A 22,111-nucleotide genomic window follows, 5' to 3' on the forward strand; every position below is an offset into this window, starting at 1 on the left:
TATACAGGGTTACTGCTAGTAATGTAGAATGTGGATACAGGGATCTGTCCGATTGTCAGCCGGGGGCATGGAGGTATTTTCCACTTTAGTAGAATTGGGTCTATGTCGTGTAAAGATTGGTTTTCAACTTCCTCTAAATCTACTGGGATTCGTTAGATATATTAAATACTTGCATTTCCCATAATTTAACAATTCTAGATCACCATTTCTTAGAACTTTGCATTGTACTGTTCCTCTGTTATTCCTCCTAGAAATGTATGAATGATTTGACATCTAGATGTTACCAGCCGAGGGTGTGTCCATACAGTCTGACAATGTCCAAACAGTGCTGACAATATCAAAAGGTGTAGGGACACAACTCTTTCACAAGGGGAATGGTAACAGCCTTTTTCTCAATTAAATCTTAAATTTACAGTAGGAATAACCGAGGAACTACATAACTTAGAATTCTGAGAAAAGATGCCTCAGTATTGTTGATTCATGGGGAATACAAGTATGTAGTAAAACAGACATGTGAGGTGAGCCGACAAGTCCTCTATAAAGAAGTTTAAACTTGATGGACTTAGACCTTGTTTATCCCACTATCTATGTAACTATGTAAAATGTCTCTCTGTCTATCCTGATCAGCCCTAACATAAAAACCAACTGCCTAATATGGTAAAGGCCGCCCCCGTGCTGCCAAAACAGCTCTGACCCATGGACATGTGGCATCTCCATGGTATCTGGCACAAGACGTTTTCAAATCCTTCAAGTCCTGTAAGTTGTGAGGTGCGGCCTTCATGGATCGGACTTGTTTTTTCAGCACACCTTACAGATAATTGATCGGATTGAGATCTGGGGTATTTGGAGCCAAGTCAACTCCTTTAACCATTCCTGATCAATATTTGCAGTGTGACGGGGGCATTATCCTTCTGAAAGTGGCCACTACCGTGAGGAATAACGCCATAAGGCTGGGTTCATACGACCATGTTACGTCCGTAATGGATGTTCCGTATTTCGGCCGGAAGTCCCGGACCGAACACAGTGCAGGGAGCCGGGCTCCTAGCATCATAGTTATGTACGATGCTAGGAGTCCCTGCCTCGCTGCAGGACAACTGCCCCGTACTGTAATCATTTTTTTAGTATGAGACAGTAGTTCCACAGAGAGGCAGGGACTCCTAGCTTCGTAGATAACTATGATGCTAGGAGCCCGGCTCCCTGCACGGTGTTGGGTCCGGGACTTCCGGCCGAAATACGTTCCGTCCATTACGGACGTAACATGGTCGTGTGAACGCAGCCTAAGGGGGTATTTGTCTGCAGCAATGTTTAGGTAGGTGGTACGTGTCACATTTACATGAATGCCAGGAACAGCAGAACATTGCCCAGATCATCACACTGCTTCCGTCGGCTTGTAGTCTTCATATAATGCATCCTGCTGCCATCTCTTTCCCAGGTAAGCAACGTTCCCAGCGTCCACATGATGTAAAATAAAATAAATTTATTGGACCAGGCCTCCTTCTTCCATGGCCCAGTTCTGATACTGCCTATTGTAGGTGCTTTTGGTGGTGGATAGGGGTCAGCATGGGCACTCTGACTGGTCTGTGGCTACACAGCTCCTTGGGCAGTAAGCTGCGATGATATTCGTGTTCTGACACCTTTCTGTTATAGCTTTAAGTGACTTATTCATTAATTTGTCGTACAGTAACTCTTCTGTGGGTTGGGACCAGCTGAGCTCCCCACACACATTAATGAGTCTTGACCGCCAATCACGCTGTTGCCGGTACACCGCTTGTCCTTCCTTGGAGCACTTTTGGTAGGTAAGAACCCTTACATACCAGAAACACCCCACAAGACTGGCAGTTTTGGGGATACATGACCAATTTGGCTTTTGTCATTTTACACTTCTCAGTGTTTCAAACACATTAACTTAAAGAGCTGACTGTTCACTTGCTGTCTATTACCCTAATACCCCCCCCCCCCTTTGTCAGGCGCCATTGTCACAAGATCATCAATGTTCTTCAATTCACCTGTCAGTGGTTTTAATGTTATGTCTGATCGGTGTATACTGTATATGGAGGAGGACAGGGTGGGTCATCTCTATCATAGCGCTGTCATGGTCTCACAGAAAATCAATTACCAGTAAATGTAATCATAAATATAATTTTTTTTCTCCATTCGCCATAACAGCACCAGGGCAAGGAAACTTGGGTGTATATAACCGTAGATCTTCCTCCAACATCTCAGCGGTTTCCCATACCTTGTAGAGGGGAAACTTAGAGAAGTTGTTTTCCTTACTACAGGTACTTTGTCTGACCGTGGGTTCCCTCTCATAAAATTTTTGACTTCCCATATAAGCAGAGGTTATTTTTCCAGGGCAATGACCTGGTACTACATTGGTTGGCACGGGGCACTTATAATAGGACCCCTGCGTCCTGCCGATTTCACGTGTATTCACATCCTTAAGAGGGAAATGCAATTGAATACTATGGTGGAGCAGAAAGCCATCGGTTCCCCGCCGTTCACTCTGGTAGTCCACAATAGGCCTGCAGCGTGCAAAGCACTGGGACCATGGTGCAGTTGGTTAGAAGCACAACATTGTCCTTTTGGCTCTGATAATAAACATAGAAGTGTAGAAAGAAGTGTCTGATATATAGACAGATCTACAGTAGTCATGTATTCAGTCACTGTGTCTCCCACAGATGGATCCAGTAGGCGAAATCCACCAGAGAGATGTTCCAGTCCTCGGTATTCCCAGAATTGCCCAGAGGAAAGTCACAATGTCCCAGAGAATCATCAGGTAGATGAAGTTGATCCCTATACCAAATCTATATAGGGGTGTGTGGAGCTTTTTGGTCCTGTGGTCATAGATTTTGGTGGTTTCTTATGTTGATCTGTTAGATTCTTTGCACTCTCTGCTGTATTGTACTAAACTGTTACACATGTGAAATCAGGGGGAAGATCTGACCAATATTAAAGCAGAGGATGAAGCAGAAGAAGAGTGGTTGAGGGGCGATCAACCATGTAAGAGTGAAGTGGAGGAGGACATTCCTGGAGGTATTACCACAGGTAAGTAATATTGAATTTAGAAAGTGAATTCAGGGGGTTTCTTGAGGTGAGGTTCCTCCTTGGTTTTACATTACATTAAGGGTATGTTCACACGTGCACATCCGTTACGGCCGAAATGACGGGGCTGTTTTCAGGAGAAAACAGCCCCGTCATTTCAGCCGTAACGGCATGTGCAGGCGCTTGAACGCCGCGTCCATTACGGATGTAATTGGCGCTGCTTTTCATTGGAGTCAATGAATAACGGCTCCATTTACGTCCAAAGAAGTGACAGGACACTTCTTTGGCGCGGGCGTCTATTTACGCGCCGTCTTTTGACAGCGACGCGTAAATATACGCCTCGTGTGAACAGACAAACGTCAGCCCATTGCTTTCAGTGGGGAGATGTTTGTCAACGCATTCAAGCCGTAATTTCGGACGTAATTCCAGGCGTAAAACACCCGAATTACTTCCGTAATTTGGCCATGTGAACATACCCTAACACTTCAGACAACATGTTATACATAGTGCTGGACCTGAGTGAGCTGTGACTGCACATAGAAGCTCTCTACAAGGTGTTGATCCGGTCATGCACTAGGCTTAGTATCAGATTTTGAGGGGCATCAGCTGCAATTAACAGCTGCAATAACAGCCAAGATCTGAGAAAACTCAGTACAACCACTTGAGCACAAAGATCAATTCTGATAATTCTCTCGTTGACATTTCCAGCCTTGCACTGTGTGTGAAACCACCCTCACAGTGTCGTTTTTCGGCCCTTTTTATTTGTTTTTTTTCAGGCAGATGTTACATGACCGTTTATAGCAGGACAACAAATTCTAGAAAAGGAGTCACCTAGCGGCAGTAACTTCATACAGACTTTGCAAGGATAAATTAGACATTTTTTTGAAGAAAGCAAAATTGCTAGAGGTCAGGTATACTATTAGATTAACACAAGTTTTTAATGAAAAGTTATTGTCCATTTAAAGTGTTTTTCAAAGATTTTTAAGGCTGGAATTAGGCATTACATTTTTGTGGCAGTATTTGGTTCTGTTTTTTGAGCCAAAGCCAGTGGTGGTTTTGAAGGGAATGGCTCAAAGCTTTCCTTCCTGCTGGATCCACTTCTGACTGACTATAAAATAAACTGCATACAGCCGAATATGTCATAAATTTGTCTACTTTGTGGTTTGAAAAATCTAAAATTCTCAAAATCTATTTTTAATCCTAACAGAAGATGCCAGTAAGAACTCTGAGGGAAACTTCATGTTTTCGATAAATTATGAAATAGAAGATGAAGATATCAAGCAGCAGTCTTCAGGAGAAACCACCATTGCCCTTAATGTACATCCAGGACTTCACAGTACAGATCTGTCATATAATTCCCCTAAACCTCTTACTTTACATGAGAGAATTCACACAGGGGAGAATCCTTATTCATGTTCAGAATGTGGGAGATGTTTTACAGAAAAATCAAGTCTTGTTACACATAAGAGAAGTCACACAGGGGTAAAGGCATATTCATGTTCAGAATGTGGGAAGTGCTTTAGAGAGAAAAGAGGTCTTACTTTACATGACCGAATTCACGCAGGAAAGCCATATTCATGTTCAGAATGTGGAAAATGTTTTAGAGTTAAATCAAGTCTTGTTATACATGAGAGAATTCACACAGGGGAGAAGCCATATTCATGTTCCGAATGTGGGAAATGTTTTACAGAAAAATCAACTCTTGTTAAACATGAGAGAATTCACACAGGAGAGAAACCATATTCATGTTCAGAATGTGGGAAATGTTTTACAGTTAAATCAAATCTTGTTACACATGAGAGAAGTCACACAGGAGAGAAGCTGTATTCATGTTCAGAATGTGGGAAGTCGTTTAGAGATAAAACACATCTTACTTTACATGAGAGAATTCACACAGGAGTAAAGCCATATTCATGTTCAGAATGTGGGAAATGTTTTACAGAAAAATCAAATCTTGTTAAACATGAGAGAAGTCACACAGGAGAGAAGCCGTATTCATGTTCAGAATGTGGGAAATGCTTTTCACGAAAGTCACATCTTGTTACGCATGAGAGAAGTCACACAGGAGAGAACCTGTATTCATGTTCAGAATGTGGGCAATGTTTTATACAAAAATCACATCTTACTAAACATGAGAGGAGACACACAGGAGAGAAGCCATATTCATGTTCAGAATGTGGAAAATGTTTTACAGAAAAATCAAATTTTGTAAGCCATAAGAAAATTCACACGGGAGAAAAGCCATTCTCATGTTCTGAATGTGGGAAATGCTTTAGAGATAAAACAGAACTTGCTAAACATGAGAGAATTCATACAGGAGTGAAGCCTTATTCATGTTCAGAATGTGGGAAATGTTTTACAGTAAAATCAACTCTTGTTAAACATGAGAGAATTCACACAGGAGAGAAGCCGTATTCATGTTCAGAATGTGGGCAATGTTTTATACAAAAATCACATCTTACTAAACATGAGAGGAGACACACAGGAGAGAAGCCATATTCATGTTCAGAATGTGGAAAATGTTTTACAGAAAAATCAAATTTTGTAAGCCATAAGAAAATTCACACGGGAGAAAAGCCATTCTCATGTTCTGAATGTGGGAAATGCTTTAGAGATAAAACAGAACTTGCTAAACATGAGAGAATTCATACAGGAGTGAAGCCTTATTAGGAACGTCCGCACGCATACGCGAGTGTTCTTTTCCCCGCGATCCCCTCGCTTTAATGCTGAACGCCGCAGATGCCGTGCACTACCAGTCTCCAGAGGCCCCCCTGAAGATCCTGGGGTGACCCCTGGAGTGTGTGGTAAACTTGAGTGGGATTGACCGCCCTGACCCTGATTTTGCCCTCTCCTTTCTTTAAATGTATGTGGTGCGGGTCCGCTGTGACACCACAAATATCTTGGCTGGCCTGCTGTGATACCGCCACTACCGTGCTATTGTCTCTGTGCTACTGCACTGTACTGCTCCACCTGTATTGCCCCCACCTATTATAGTACACCTGGCCTCCCTGTATCTGGGGGATTAATTCATTTTAGGGGAGCTTGTGCAAATTCTCTTAGGAGCTTTTGCGTGCCCAAGAGTGCCCTGAACTTTTAACATGACCACATTTGAGGAATAGGTTGCTAAACCTAAAAGCAAGCCACTGGATAAGCTATTTATCTATATTTTATATATTCTAGCCTGCTCTCATTAAAAAACAGTTGGCTGAAAACTTGTGATAAAACCTTGGACAAATGTACATTGAATTTTCACGAAGGTTGTTTTTCTGCCTGAAGTCCTTTATGTGCATAGTCTGCAATTGTCCGCAATATGAACCATACCAGAAAAAAATAGAGCATATAGCCAGAATTATATAAGAGTATAACCATTTTATTCCATAAATATAACATACATTTAAAAAAACATGTAATTACAAGACTCTAGTGCAAACAATGTGGTATTGTAGAGCTCAACATGGAAGTTACTGAATGAAATGTAATGAAGTATAGAAAGACTGTACTGACTTTTTATAAATAAGTCATTTTATTGTGCAAACGCTAAAAAAAAGGACCAAACCTATATACATATGGTATCGCCGTAAGCGTACCAACTCGCAGAATAAAGTAAAAATTTCATTTATAGCGTACGGTGAGCGCCGCAAAAAGAAAACCTAGAAAACGGTGTCAGAATTCCTGTTTTTTTGCTCAGGATTGCAAAAAAATTGAATAAAAAGTGATAAAAAAAAAAATCGCATGTACCCCAAAATGGTACCAATGAAAACTACAGATTGTCCCGCAACAATTAAGCCCTCACACGGCTCCGGTGGTGAAAAAATAAAAAAGTTCTGGCTTTCAGAATATGTCGATGCAAAATGTGCAGAGTGTTCCAAAAGCGGATAACATCGGGCGCCATTTATCAGTGCGACAATGGCCACACATCTATGAATTATTATTTATTTACCCCATTATTATACCCTCTTATTATGCCCTGATGTACTCCGTACAGATTACACATGCCCCCCACATTATAAACTGAAATACCAGCAAAACCCAAAACAGAAAAACTACCAAGCAAAATCTGCGCTCCAAAAGCAAAATGGCGTTCCCTCCCTTCTGAGCCCTGCAGCGTGCCCAAGCAGCAGTTTGCGCCCACACCTATGGCGTCGCCATACCCGAGAGAACCCGCTTAACGTTTTATGCACTAAAATGGAATATCGGTGGAAAATTGCAATTTTCCCTTTGAACCATCCGTTGCGCATTAACCCCTTTGCGCACTATGACTTAATTGCCCGTCATGGTGCGGCGGTTGATGTATGTAGCCGGCTCACGTGCTCTGCTCGCTCCATACGCTGCGGGTGTCGGCTGTGTATTACAGCAGGCCCCCTCGGTACTAACGGACAGGTACAGCGATCGCTCTGTTACAGAAGCCTGTAAGAATAACAATATACTGCAATACATTAGTATTGCAGTGTATTGTACCAGCGATCCAATGATCGCTGGATCAAGTCCCCTAAGGGGATTGATTAATAAAATGTGTAGAAGAATTATAGTTATTAGTAGTGAGAATTTTTTTTTTTAAAGACAAAACACCTTTTCGCATTTTTCTTCTAAAGTAATGTAAAAAAATGAACAAAATTGGTATCGCTACGTCCGTAAAAGTCCGAACTATTACAATATACCATTATTTAATTTGCACAGTGCACACCTTAAAAAAATTTAATAATTGAAACCGCCAAAATCGCTGTTTTTTTTTTTTTGTCACCTTCGCTCTAAAAAAAAAATGTAATACAACTTTTGAATCACTTTTTATGTACCAAAAAATGGTACCAATAAAAACTGCAGCTCCTCCCGCAAGAAATAAGCCCTCACACCACTCTATTAATGGAAAAATAAAAAAGTTATGGCTCTTGGAAAGCGGGGAGTGAAAATCTAAAATATGAAAGCAAAAAATGGATCAGTCCTGAAAGGGTTAATTAATTTCTAATAAAAAAACGTATGACCCCATGTGGGGTATTTCCGTACTCGGGAGACATTGCTTTATAAAAAATGGTTGTTTTTTTCCTTCTTTATCCCTTGTGAAAATGAGAAAATTCAAAATTTTAGTGGAAAAAATTTTGATATTCATTTTCGCGCCCTAATTCTAATACACTCTGCAAAAGACCCGTGGGGTGTAAATGCTCACTATACCCCATGAAAAATTCCTTGAAGGGTTTTCCAAAATGGGGTCACTTTTGGTGGGTTTCCACTGTTTTGGCTCCTCCAGTGCATTGCAAATGCGACATGGCACCGAAAACCATTCCAGCAAAATCAAAAATCCAAATTGCGCTCCTTCCCTTCTGAGCCCTGCTGTGGGTCCAAACAGCAGTTTATTACCACATATGGGGTATTGTCGTAATCGGGAGACATTGCTTTACAAATGTTGGGGTGCATTTTCTTCGTTATTCCTTGTAAATAATAAAAATTTCTATGTTTCAGAAAAAAGTAGATTTTAATTTTTAGACTAATTCCAATATAGTTAGCGAAAAACCTGTGTGGTCAAAATGCTAACTATACCCCTAGATAAATACCTTAAGGGGTCTAGTTTTCGAAATGGGGTCGTTTATGGGGAGTTTCTATCGTTCTGGCAGCTCAAAGCTTCTCCAAATGTACAGTGGGCCTAAAACATTTTCAAGCAAAATATGAGTCCAGAAAGCCTCCGGGTGCGCCCTTCCTTTTGGGCCCTGCCGTGTGTCCAAACAACGCATTAGGGCCACAATGTGGGTATTTTTGAAAACAGGAGAAACAGGGTGATAGATTTTGTGGTGTGTTTCTTCATTCTCATGTTCGCTTTATAAAGAAATCGGTCTTCAAACTGATACTTTTATGAAAAAAGTGAAATAATTTTTTTTTCACCTGATATGCATTACATTTAGCAAAGAACTGTGGCGTCAAAATAATTACTATACACCTAAATAATTACGTTACGGGGTCTAGTTTTCGAAATGGGGTAATTTATGGGGAGTTTCTATCGTTCTGGCAGCTCAAAGCCTCTCCAAATGTACAGTGGGGCCTAAAACATTTTCAAGCAAAATATGAGTCCTGAAAGCCTCCGGGTGCGCCCTTCCTTTTGGGCCCTGCCGTGTGTCCAGGCAGCGCATTAGGGCCACAATGTGGGTATTTTTGAAAACAGGGTGATAGATTTTGTGGTGTGTTTCTTCATTTTCATGGTCGCTTTACAAAGAAATTAATCTTCAAACTGATACTTTTATGAAAAAAAGTTTTTTTTTTTTTTTTTTTTTCACCTGCTATGTATTCAATTTAGCAAAAAACTGTGGGGTCAAAATACTTACTATACCCCTAGGTAAATACCTTAAGGGGTCTAGTTTTCTAAATGGGGTCATTTGTGGGGGTTTCCATCACTCTGAGATTTATGAGCCTCTGAAAACCTGGCTTGGTGCAGGAAAACAAAATGTACTTCAAAATTTATAAAATGATTATTCAATTTGTAAGTCCTCTAAATTGCTGAAAATTTATTTTATTTTTTCAAAAGTGCTGCCAAAATAGAGTAAAGAGATAGAAATATATATTTAATTATAAAAATTGTACAGTATGTGTGTACATATGTGACATATTGCAGTTAAACATAGGGGAAAATGGTAATTTTTACAAAATTTCTTCAATTTTTCTATTCTTTAATTAATTTCCGCAAATCGTATCAGTCTACTTTTACCACTAAAATAAAGTACAACATGTGACGAAAAAACAATGTCAGAATTACTTGGATATTCAAAACTTTCACAGAGTTATTCTCTGATAAAGTCATACATACCAGATTTGACAAATCTGGCTTGGTCATAAAGGTATAAACATGCCCGGTCATTAAGGAGTTAAGCAAGTGAAATGCATGCTCGATCGTGTTGAGATCTGGTGATTGACTTGTCCATTGCAGAATATTCTACTTCTTTGCCTTAACCCCTTGCGTACCTTTGACGTAATAGTACGTCGCTGGCCGCTTATTCCAGCGTACCTTCGACGTACTATTACGGCGCAGGAATAAACTGTCACTATGTGAAATCACATAGTGACAGAACAGCGGCGGCAGCTGTCATTGACAGCTAACCGTCTCTGCTACCGGCCTGGGGACCAATTAGCAGTCCCCAATGCCGGCGATTGCTGTGATTGGTCAGTCTCTGAAGACTGACCAATCACAGCCGTCTGTTACGTCGTCTGCAGGAGAAAGCTCCTGTCACTTTCTCTGATCTCCTCACTTCTGTGAGATACGTGAGGAGATCAGAGAAAGCGGTGTAAAAAAAAACACTTTTTGCGTATAGTAACGCCCTGAGGATGAAGCGGGCACAGGAGCTGTGCTCGCTCCATCTTCATCGGATGTCGGCTGTAATATACAGCCGACATCCCACTGCAACTACAGCGATCACTGTCCTCTCCGATCGCTGTAGTTTAACCCCTTAAATGCCGCTGTCAATAGCGACAGCGGCATTTAAGTGATTGCTACAGAGGGAGGGGGCTCCCTCTGCACCCCATTGCCCCCCCCCCCCCCCGTGAAAAATCGCGGGGTTCTGATGGTTGCAATGGCAACCAGGAAGCCTAGCAACGGCTTCCTGGTTGCCAGGTACGGGAGCCTATTAGGTCCTGCCCAAGGCAGGACGTAATAGGCTCAACTGTCAGTTGTAAAGTGACAGTTACAATACACTGCACTACATCAGTACATACAGAAGTAGTGCAGTGTATTGTGCAGGGGATCAGAAGATCAGATCTTCCAGTCCCCTAGTATGTGTAAAATAAAAAGTGAAAAAAAAGTAAAAAAAAAAATTTAGATAAATAAATACAAGTTTTACATAATAAAAACAATAATCGCCTTGTTTCCCTGATCAAGCCCTTTATAATTAGAAAAAAAAGACAAAAACTAGACATAATAGGTATCGCCGCGTTCGTATCGGCCTGACCTAAAAAAATATAGTATTATTTATCCCGCACGGTGAACACCGTAAAAAAAATACCATAAAAAACAATGGCAGAATTTCCTTTTTTGGTCACGTTTCCAAAAAAATTGAATAAAAAGTGATCAAAAAGTCGCGCGTAGCCAAACATGGTACCAATAAAAACGACAGTGTGTCACGCAAAAAATGTATGTACTCCGCACAGATTACATATACCCCCACATTATAAACTGAAACACCAGTAAAACACTAAACAAAACTACTACCAAGCAAAATCTGCGCTCCAAAAGCCAAATGGCTCTGCTTCTGGGCCTGGCAGTGTGCCCAAACAGCGGTTTATGACCACATATGGGGTATTACCGTACTCTGGAGAACCGCTTAACAATTTATGGGGCGTATGTCTCCAGTGGTACAAGCTGGGCCCAATGCATTGGGCACTGAAATAGCATATCTGTGGAAAATGTCAATTTTCAATCTGCAACATCCACTGTGCACTAATTTCTGCAAAACCTTTGGGGGTCAAAATGCTCACTACACTTCTAGATGAATTCCTTGAGGGGTGTAGTTTCCTAAATGGGGTCACTTCTCTGGAGTTTTCACTGTACTCGTACCTCAGCGCAATGCAACATGGCGTCAAAACCAAATTTTGTAAAATCTCCACTCCAAAAACGAAATTGCACTTTTTCAGTTTAGACCCTTGCCGTGTGTCCAAATAGCCGTTTACAACCACATATGGGGTATTTCCGTAATCAGGAGAAATTGTGTAACACATTTTGGGGTGTCTTTTCTCCTGTATTCCTTGTGGAAATGAAAAATTCTGAGCTAAATCTACAGGTTATTGGAAAAAAAAAATGTTTTCATTTTCACGGACCAATTCTAATAAAATCTATAAAACACCTGAGGGCTCAAAATGCTCACTACACCTCTAATTTAATTCTTTCTGGGGTATAGTCTCCAAATTGGGATCACATCTGGGGAATTTCTACTGTACTGGTACTTCAGGGACTCTGCAAATGCGACATGGCCCCCAGAAACCAATTCAGCAAAATCTGAGCTGCAAAATCCAAATGGTGCTCCGTCCCTTCTGAGCCCTGCCATGGGTCCAAACAGCAGTTTATTACCACATATGGGGTATTTCCGTAATCAGGAGAAATTGCTTTACAAATTTTGAGGTGCTTTTTCTCCTTTATTCCTTATAAAAATTAGAAAATTCTGTGTTTTTTCCCAAAAAAAGTCTCTTTTTATCTTCACAGACTAATTCCAATAAATTCAGCAAAAAACCTGTGGGGTCAAAATGATAACTATACCACTAGAAAAATTCCTTGAGGGGTATAGTTTCCAAAATGGGGTCACTTTTGGGGGGATTCCACTGTTTAGGTCCCTCCAGGGCGTTGCAAACGTGACACGGCACTGAAAACCATTCCAGTAAAATCAGAGCTCCAAAATCCAAATGGTGCTCCGTCCCTTCTGAGCCCTGCTGTGGGTCCAAACAGCAGTTTATTACCACATATGGGGTATTTCCGTAATCGCGAGAAATTGCTTTACAAATGTTGGGGTGCTTTCTCTCCTTTATTTCTTGCAAAAATTAGAAATTTTTACGTTTTTCCAGAAAAAAAGTAGATTTTCATTTTCACAGACTACAGAAAATATAGCAAAATACCTGTGGGGTCAAAATGCTAACTATACCCCTAGATAAATTCCCTGAGGGGTGTAGTTTAAAAAATGGGGGTCACTTTTGGGGGTTTCCACTGTTTTGGCACCACAAGACCTCTTCAAACCTGACATGGTGCCTAAAATATATTCTGAAAAAAGGAGGCCCCAAAATCCTCTAGGTGCTCCTTTGCTTCTGAGGCCTGTGTTTCAGTCCATTATCACACTAGGGCCACATGTGGGATATTTCTAAAAACTGCAGAATCTGGGCAATAAATATTGAGTTGCGTTTCTCAGGTAAAACCTTCTGTGGTACAGAAGAAAATGTATTACATATGAATTTTGTAAAAAAAAATGAAATTTGAAAATTTCAGCTCTACTTTCCTTCAATTCCTGTAAAACGCCTAAAGCGTTGAAACACTTTCTGAATGCTGTTTTGGATACTTTGAGGGGTGCAGTTTTCAAAATGGGGTGTTTTATGGGGGTTTCTAATATATAGGGCAATCAAAACCACTTCAGAACTGAACTCGTCCCTGAAAAAATCGCTTTTTGAAATTTTCTTAAAAATATGAGAAATTGCTGCTAAAGTTCTAAGCCTTGTGAGGTCATAGAAAAATAAAAGGATGTTCAAAAAACGATGCAAACATAAAGTAGACATATGGGGGATGTTAATTGGTAACTATTTTGTGTGGTATTACTATCTGTTTTACAAGCAGATACATTTAAAATGGGAAAAATCATAATTTCTTCATATTTTCGCTAAATGTTGGTGTTTTTCACAAATAAGCAATGAATTTATCGACCAAATTTTTGCACTAAACTAAAGTCCAATGTGTCACGAGAAAACAATCTCAGAATCAATTGGATAGGTAAAAGCATTCCGGAGTTATTACCACATAAAGTGATACATGTCAGATTTGAAAAAATGGGTCTGGTCCTCAAGGCCAAAATGAGCTGGGTACTCAAGGGGTTAAAAAACTCCTGGGTTGCTTTCGCAGTATGTTTTGGGTCATTGTCCATCTGTACTGTGAAGCTATGTCCAATCAACCTTGCTGCATTTGGTTGAATCTGAGCAGAAAGTAGACATTACACTTCAGAATTCATCCGACTGCTTCTGTCTTCAGTCACATCATGAATAAACACTAGTGACGCAGTGCCTTTGGCAGCCATGCATGCCTATGCCATCACACTGCCTCCACCATGTTTTACAGAGGATGTAGTTTCATAGAGGATCATGAGCCATTCCAAGCCTTCTCCATACGTTCTTCCTCCCATCATTCTGGTATAGGTTGATCTTAGTTTCATCTGTCCAAAGAATGATGATCCAGAACTAGGCTGGCTTCTTTACATGTTGTTTGGCAAAGTCTAATCTGGACTTTCTATTTTTGAGGCTGATTTAATGGTTTGCACCTTGTGGTGAACCCTCTATTTTTGCTGTCATGAAGTCTTCTCTTTATGTTAGATTTACATGCTGATACACCTACTTCCAGGAGAGTGGTCTTCACTTGGGTAGATGTTGTGAAGGTATTTTTCTTCACCATAGAAAGGATTCTGCGATCATCCACCACTGTTGACTTCCGTGGGCATCCAGGCCTTTTGGAGTTCACGAGATCACCAGTGCACTCTTTTTTTTTTTTTTTTTTCCAAGAATGTACCAAACTGTTGATTTGGTCACGCCTAACATTTGTGCTATTTCTCTGATGGATTTCTTGATTTTTTTCAGCCTTATGATGGTTTGTTTCACTTGCATTGAGAGCTCCTTTGACCTCATGTAGGTTCACAGCAACAGCTTCCAAATGCAAATGCCACACCTGGCATCAACTCCAGACCTTTTACCTGCTTAATTGACGAAGGATTAACGAGGGAATAGCCCATGCAGCCCTTTAAAATAGCTTTTGAGATAATTGTCCAATTACCTTTTGGACCATTGAAAAAAAGGCAGCTACATATTAACCTCTTCTCGCGCTTCTCCGCAATAGTACGTCCTGCAGAGGGGTTAGTTCCCGCATCAGGATGTACAGTTGCGGAGTGGTTCCCAGCGCACACTGTCCTAACGGACAGTGTCCGGGAACTGGGAGGTCAGCTGTCCCCGACAGCTGACACTCCAGCCTTGCCGGTCAGGGGACCATCGCCGCTGATTCCGGAATAAACCCCATAAATGCGGCGACGATTGTGTTCGCCACATTTAAGTGGTTTGAAGCACATCGGCAGCCCCCACGAAGTGATTGTGGGGGCTGCCGATGCTTGTCGTGTCAATCGGAGGTCAGACAATGACCTCCGGGTTGCCATGTACGGAAGCCTCGGAGGAGCAGCCTATTTTTTGGTCACCACCCCTCTCAAAATAGAGAATAAAAAGTGATCAAAAAGTCGCATGTACCCGAAAATAGTACCGATAAAAACTACAACCCGTCCCGCAAAAAACAAGCCCTTACACAGCTTTTTTGACTGAAAAATAAAAAAGTTACGGCTCTCAGAATATGGTGACACAGAAAATAAATTTTATAAAAAAGTGTTTTTATTTAGCAAACGCTGCAAAACCTAAAAATATACATATGGTATCGCCGTAATTGTACCGACCTGCAGAATAAAGTAATATTGTCATTTATGGTGCACGGTGAACACAGCAAAAAATAACCTAAAAAACATTGTCAGAATTGCTTGTTTTTGGTCACCCGGTTTGCAAAAAAATGTAATAAAAAGTGATAAAAAAAATCGCATGTACCCCAAAATGGTACCAATGAAAAGTACAGATTGTCCCGCAAAAAATAAGCCCTCACGCGGTGGTGAAAAAATAAAGAAGTTCTTGCTCTCAGAATATGGCGATGCAAAATGTGCAGTGTTTTCTAAAAGCGGATAACATCCGACACCATTTATCAGTGCGACACCGGCCACACATCTATGAATTATTATTTATTTACCCCCTTATTATACCCTCTTATTATACCCTGATGTACCCCGCGCAGATTACATATGCCCCCACATTATAAACTGAAATACCAGCAAAACCCAAAACAGAAAAACTACCAAGCAAAATCTGCGCTCCAAAAGCAAAATGGCGTCCCTCCCTTCTGAGCCCTGCAGCGTGCCTAAACAGCAGTTTGCGCGCCACATATATGGTATCGCCATACCCAAGAGAACCTGTTTAATGTTTTATGAGGTATTTGTCTTCAGTGGCACAAACTGAGCACAACATGTTATGCACTAAAATGGCATATCAGTGGAAAATTGCAATATTCACACCATCCGCTGTGCATTAACCCCTTTTCGCACTATGACTTAATAGCACGTCATGGTGCGGGGATTCATGTATGGAGCGGGCTCACGTGCTGAGCCCGCTCCATATGCTGCGGGTGTCGGCAGTGTATTACAGCTGACACCCGGGACTAAAGGACAGGAACAGCGATCGTGCGGTTATAGAAGCCTGTAAAAATAACAATATACTGCAATACATTGCAGTATATTGTACCTGCGATCCAATGATCGCTGGTACAAGTCCCCTAAGGGGACTAATAAAATGTGTACAAGAATTAAAGTTATTAGTAGTGAGAAAGAAAAAAGTTTAAAAAAAACAAAAATCTTTCCCATTTTTCTTCTAAAGTAATGTAAAAAAAGAAACAGAATTGGTATCGCTACGTCCGTAAAAGGCCGAACTATTACAATATACCACTATTTAACTCGCATGGTGAACACCGTAAAAAACTTAATTTAAACCGCCAAAATCGCTGTAGTTTGTTTTTACCGCACGGTGAAAGCTGTAAAAACGAAAACCCCAAAAAGTGGAATCAGATTTTTTTCCTAGATTTTCCTATTTTTTTTCAGTTTCCCAGTACTTTTTATGGCACCTTAAATGGTGTCACTAGAAACTACAACTCCTCGCGCAAGAGATAAGCCCTCACATCACTCTACTGATGGAAAAATAGAAAAGTTATGGCTCTTGGAAGGCAGGGAGTGAAAAACGAAAATATGAAAGCAAAAAATGGATCAGTCCTGAAAGGGTTAATTCAATGAAATAAACGTATGACCACATGTGGGGTATTTCCGTACTCGGGAGAATTTGCTTTACAAAAATTGGTTGTTTATTTCTCCTTTATCCCTTGTGAAAATGAGAAAATGCAACATTTTAGTAGAAAAAAATTGTGATATTAATTTTCTCCGCCTAATTCTAATAAAAGACCCATGGAGTCTAAATGCTCACTATACCCCTAGAAAAAGTCCTTGAGGGATGTTTCCAAAATGGGGTAACTTGGGGGGTTTCTACTGTTTTGGTCCCTCCAGGGCGTTGCAAAGGCAGCATGGCACTGAAAAACAATCCAGCAAAATCCGTGCTCCAAAATCCAAATGGCGCTACTTCCCTTCTGAGCGCTGCAATGGGCCCAATCAGCAGTTTATTGCCACATATGGGGTATTGCCGTAATCAGGAGAAAATGCTTTACAAATGTTGTGGTTCTTTTTTTCCTTTATTCCTTGTAAAAATGTAAAATTTCTATGCTTTTTCAGAAAAAAAGTAAATTTTCATTTTCACTGCCTAATTCCACTAAATTCTGCAAAAAAACAGTGTGGTCAAAATGCTAACTATACCCCTAGATAAATTCCTTGAGAGGTGTAGTTTCCAAAATGGGGTCACTTTTGGAGGGTTTCCCCTGTTTTGGTCCCTCCAGGGTGTTGCAAACGCAACATGGAACCGAAAACCAATTCAGCAAAATCCGTGCTCCAAAATCCAAATGGCACTCCTTCCCTTCTGTGCCCTGCTGTGGGTCCAATCAGCAGTTTATTACCAAACATGGGGTATTGCCGTAATCGGGAGACATTGCTTTACAAATGTTGGGGTGCATTTTCTTTATTATTTCTTGTAAATATTAAAAGTTTCTATGTTTGTTCAGAAAAAAAGTAGATTTTCATTTTTACAGACTAATTCTAATAAATTTAGCGAAAAATCTGTGTGGTCAAAATGCAAACTATACCCCTAGATAATTTCCTTGAGGGGTTTAGATTCCAAAATGGGGTAACTTTTGGGGTGTTTCCACTGTTTTGGCACCACAAGACCTCTTCAAACGTGACAAGGTGGCTAAAATATATTCTAAAAAAAAAGGAGGCCCAAAATCCACTGGGTGCTCGATTTGCTTCTGAGGCCGGTGTTTCAGCCCATTATCACACTAGAGCCACATGTGGGATATTTCTACTGCAGAATCTGGGCAATAAATATTGAGTTGCATTTCCCTGGTAAAACCTTCTGTGTTACAAAAAAAAATGTATTAGAAATGAATTTCGTCAAAAAAAATAAAATTTGTAAATTTCACCTCTATTTTGCTTTAATTCCTGTGAAACGCCTAAAGGGTTAAAACACTTTGTGAATGCTGATTCGAATACCTTGAGTGGTGCAGTTTTCAAAATGGGATGACTTCTGGGGATTTTCTAATATATTCTAATATATAAGGCCCTCAAAGCCACCTCAGAACTGAAATGGTCCCTGAAAAAATGGCCTTTTGAAATTTTCTTTAAAATATGACAAATTGCTGCTAAAGTTCTGAGCCTTGTAACGTCCTAGAAAAATAAAAGGACGTTCAAAAAACGATGTAAACATATGGGAAATGTTAACTAGTAACTATTTTGTGTGGTATTATTATCTGTTTTACAAGCAGATACGTTTACATTTAGAAAAATGCTAATTTTGGCACATTTTTTCTAAATTGTGGTGTTTTTCAGAAATAAATACCAACATTTTCGACAATTTTTTCACTAACAAAGTACAACATGTCATGAGAAAACAATCTCAGAATCGCTTGGATAGGTAAAAGCATTCCAACGTTATTACCACATAAAGTGACACGTCAGATTGGAAAAATCGGCTGGGTCCTGAAGGCCAAAACAGGCAGGGTCCTGAAGGGGTTAAAGATCCGTAATTCCTAAACCCTTCCTCAAATTAGGATGTGAATACCCTCAAATTAAAGCTGAGAGTCTGCACTTTAAGCCCATATTGATTATATAACTGTATATTCAATATGTTTTGGTAAACCGCTAAAATGCCAAAACTTTTGTCACTGTCCAAATTATTCTGGACCTAAGACTATAAGGAAACCCCATAGAAAACCAGCAAACGGCAGATTTTTCCTCTCTAATATTTTCTTAAATAAGATAACCGCTGAAAAGCTTGACATGCTAAATGCAAGTATTACCAAGAAAGCGGTTGAAAGAGTAATTAATCATTCTGCTAATGGAAAATTGCCAAGCCCAGACGGGTTCTGCAATGAAATTTATAAAGTCACAATAACACAACTATTAGACACACTGACTTTGCTTTATGGTTTTCTTATATCTACAGGAATATATATATGTGTGTGTGTGTGTGTGTGTGTGTGTGTGTGTGTGTGTGTGTGTGTGTGTGTGTGTGTGTGTGTGAAAACAGGAGAAAAAGCGCATATTAAAGTAATCCTAAAAAAACGTAAAGACCCACTGAGAAGGGGTTCATATCTCTGATGAATCAGGATGCAAAATATTTATCAAAAATATTGGCCGATAGAATGGCAAAAATAATGCTAGACTTAATTCATTCTTCACAGTTGGGGTTTATAAAGGGAAGAACTGGGGCATGTAACATAAGAAGGGCTATTACAATTTTGGATTGGGCAAAGGCTAATCCAGAACAAGCCAGGGGAAAACCATTGATGACTAATGATGCACAAAAAGCCTTTGCTAATGTGATGTGGTCCTGGCTTTTTAAGGTGATGTTTAAGATGGGCTTTAGAGGAAATATTATTAATGTTACAGTGAAGGAAATAAGAATTTGATCCCTTGCTGATTTTGTAAGTTTGCCCACTGTCAAAGACCTGAACAGTCTAGAATTTTTAGGCTAGGTTAATTTTACCAGTGAGAGATAGATTATATTTTAAAAAAAAACTGAAAATCACATAGTCAAAATTATATATATTTATTTGCATTGTGCACAGAGAAATAAGTATTTGATCCCTTTGCCAAACAAGACTTAATACTTGGTGGCAAAACCCTTGTTGGCAAGCACAGCAGTCAGACGGTTTTTGTAGTTGATGATGAGGTTTGCACACATGTTAGATGGAATTTTGGCCCACTCCTCTTTGCAGATCATCTGTAAATCATTAAGATTTCGAGGCTGTCGCTTGGCAACTTGGATCTTCAGCTCCCTCCATAAGTTTTCGATGGGATTAAGGTCTGGAGACTGGCTAGGCCACTCCATGACCTTAATGTGCTTCTTTTTGAGCCACTCCTTTGTTGCCTTGGCTGTATGTTTCGGGTCATTGTCGTGCTGGAAGACCCAGCCACGAGCCATTTTTAATGTCCTGGTGGAGGGAAGGAGGTTGTCACTCAGGATTTGACGGTACATGGCTCCATCCATTCTCCCATTGATGCGGTGAATTAGTCCTGTGCCCTTAGCAGAGAAACACCCCCAAAACATAATGTTTCCACCTCCATGCTTGACAGTAGGGACGGTGTTCTTTGGGTCATAGGCAGCATTTCTCTTCCTCCAAACACGGCGAGTTGAGTTAATGCCAAAGAGCTAAATTTTAGTCTCATTTGACCACAGCACCTTCTCCCAATCACTCTCAGAATCATCCAGATGTTCATTTGCAAATTTCAGACGGGCCTGTACATGTGCCTTCTTGAGCAGGGGGACCTTGCGGGAACTGCAGGATTTTAATCCATTACGGCGTAATGTGTTACCAATGGTTTTCTTGGTGACTGTGGTCCCAGCTGCCTTGAGATCATTAACAAGTTCCCCCCTTGTAGTTTTCGGCTGAGCTCTCACCTTCCTCAGGATCAAGGATACCCCACGAGGTGAGATTTTGCATGGAGCCCCAGATCGATGTCGATTGACAGTCATTTTGTATGTCTTCCATTTTCTTACTGTTGCACCAACAGTTGTTTCCTTCTCACCCAGCGTCTTACTTATGGTTTTGTAGCCCATTCCAGCCTTGTGCAGGTCTATGATCTTGTCCCTGACATCCTTAGAAAGCTCTTTGGTCTTGCCCATGTTGTAGAGGTTAGAGTCAGACTGATTAATTGAGTCTGTGGACAGGAGTCTTTTATACAGGTGACCATTTAAGACAGCTGTCTTTAATGCAGGCACAAAGTTGATTTGGAGCGTGTAACTGGTCTGGAGGAGGCTGAACTCTTAATGGTTGGTAGGGGATCAAATACTGATTTCTCCGTGCACAATGCAAATAAATATATATAATTTTGACTGTGATTTTTTTTTTTTTTTAATATAATCTATCTCTCACTGGTAAAATTAACCTAGCCTAAAAATTCTAGACTGTTCATGTCTTTGACAGTGGGCAAACTTGCAAAATCAGCAAGGGATCAAATACTTATTTCCTTCACTGTATACGATCAATGTATGAAAACCCGAAGGCACAGACATGTACATCTAATGTGATTTTTAAACATATAACCCTCCATAAGGGAACAAAACAGGGATATCCCTTATTATTTAATCTGTCTATAGAGCCTATTGCAGAGGCCATAAGACAGAACCCAGAGATAGATGGGATCGTTATAGGTGAGGAGGAATTAAAGATCAATCTCTTTGCAGATGATATAGTCCGATACTTCAGTGATTGTAATAAATTTATAGGGAAGGCAATGGAGTTGCTCTGGGGTGTGCATCCTATTCGGGGGTTCAGGATCAAAAAGGAGAAATGCGAAGTGTTTTTTCATAGTCCAGAGGAGGATGCATCCTCCCACTATACACCTAAACTGGGAGTTTTAAGAGCTAGGGATAAAATCATGTATCTAGGCATTTGGCTTGCTAGAAATGTGAATAAAATGTATGAATTCAATTATATTAAGGTAATACGAAAAATGAAGCAGGTGCTGGAAAGGTTGGAGGAATTACCATTGTCGATTACAGGAAGAGCTCATCTTATTATTCATTTCACCCGGATCCTGTACCCAATACAGACCCTCCCGTTCATGGTATCTTTCTGAGAATTTAAGGCAATTAATAGTTTTTTTTTTTTTTTTTAAAACAACTTTTTTTTTAATTTTTCTAGACAGAGTAAAAGGTTACACGTGCAGTGTGTGATACACTGCTCAATACACAAATATAATAATGACAAAAGATTACTCTGTCTTTTAAGCATTACAAAGAAAGAAGAAAAATACAACAGAAAACAAATTCCTAAAATCCTTGTGCATCATGGGTAATCAATCATAAAAATTTGGTGTAATCCTCAATACAAGTTTGAGCAATGGTAGGTACTGTGGTATGACCCTGAAGGGTCTCCAATAAGAAACCAATTTTTCTGCTCAAATTGTGTTCGAAGTCGTTTGTATTGTGTCAAGTGGAATGGTGGTAATAAATGGCGACCAAGCCTCAATGAACCTTTGAGTTAACCATCTCCTTGTCTGTGAAAACATTCAACCAATCCATTTAAGACAAGAATTGAATTTTAGCTTGAACCAAATATAAAGTTGGCAGCGTTGGTGTAACGTCTATGGCCAGGGCCCGTCATTCTGACTTACCCCTCGAC

At 40.2% G+C, this 22,111-nt stretch overlaps 1 protein-coding gene and 1 pseudogene across 1 annotated transcript; one reads left to right on the forward strand and one right to left on the reverse strand.

The window, feature by feature from the left end:
* The window catches only part of LOC142695368 (uncharacterized), a 204,559-nt pseudogene that overhangs the window by 112,813 nt on the left and 69,635 nt on the right, over window positions 1-22,111 (reverse strand).
* LOC142666794 (uncharacterized) lies at window positions 2,982-6,587 on the forward strand. The gene is made up of 2 exons (XM_075847029.1): window positions 2,982-3,045; window positions 4,250-6,587. Exon 2 carries the CDS (start codon window positions 4,282-4,284, stop codon window positions 5,710-5,712), a length of 1,431 nt encoding a protein of 476 aa, XP_075703144.1. The 5' UTR covers window positions 2,982-3,045; window positions 4,250-4,281; the 3' UTR covers window positions 5,713-6,587.

The sequence above is a fragment of the Rhinoderma darwinii genome, chromosome 1 (assembly GCF_050947455.1).
Source record: "Rhinoderma darwinii isolate aRhiDar2 chromosome 1, aRhiDar2.hap1, whole genome shotgun sequence".
In the NCBI taxonomy this organism is placed as follows: Eukaryota; Metazoa; Chordata; class Amphibia; order Anura; family Rhinodermatidae; genus Rhinoderma; species Rhinoderma darwinii.

Excerpts from the sequence above, each read along its gene's own strand:
- LOC142666794 (XM_075847029.1), top strand. The coding sequence starts at position 4,282 with ATGTTTTCGATAAATTATGAAATAGAAGATGAAGATATCAAGCAGCAG.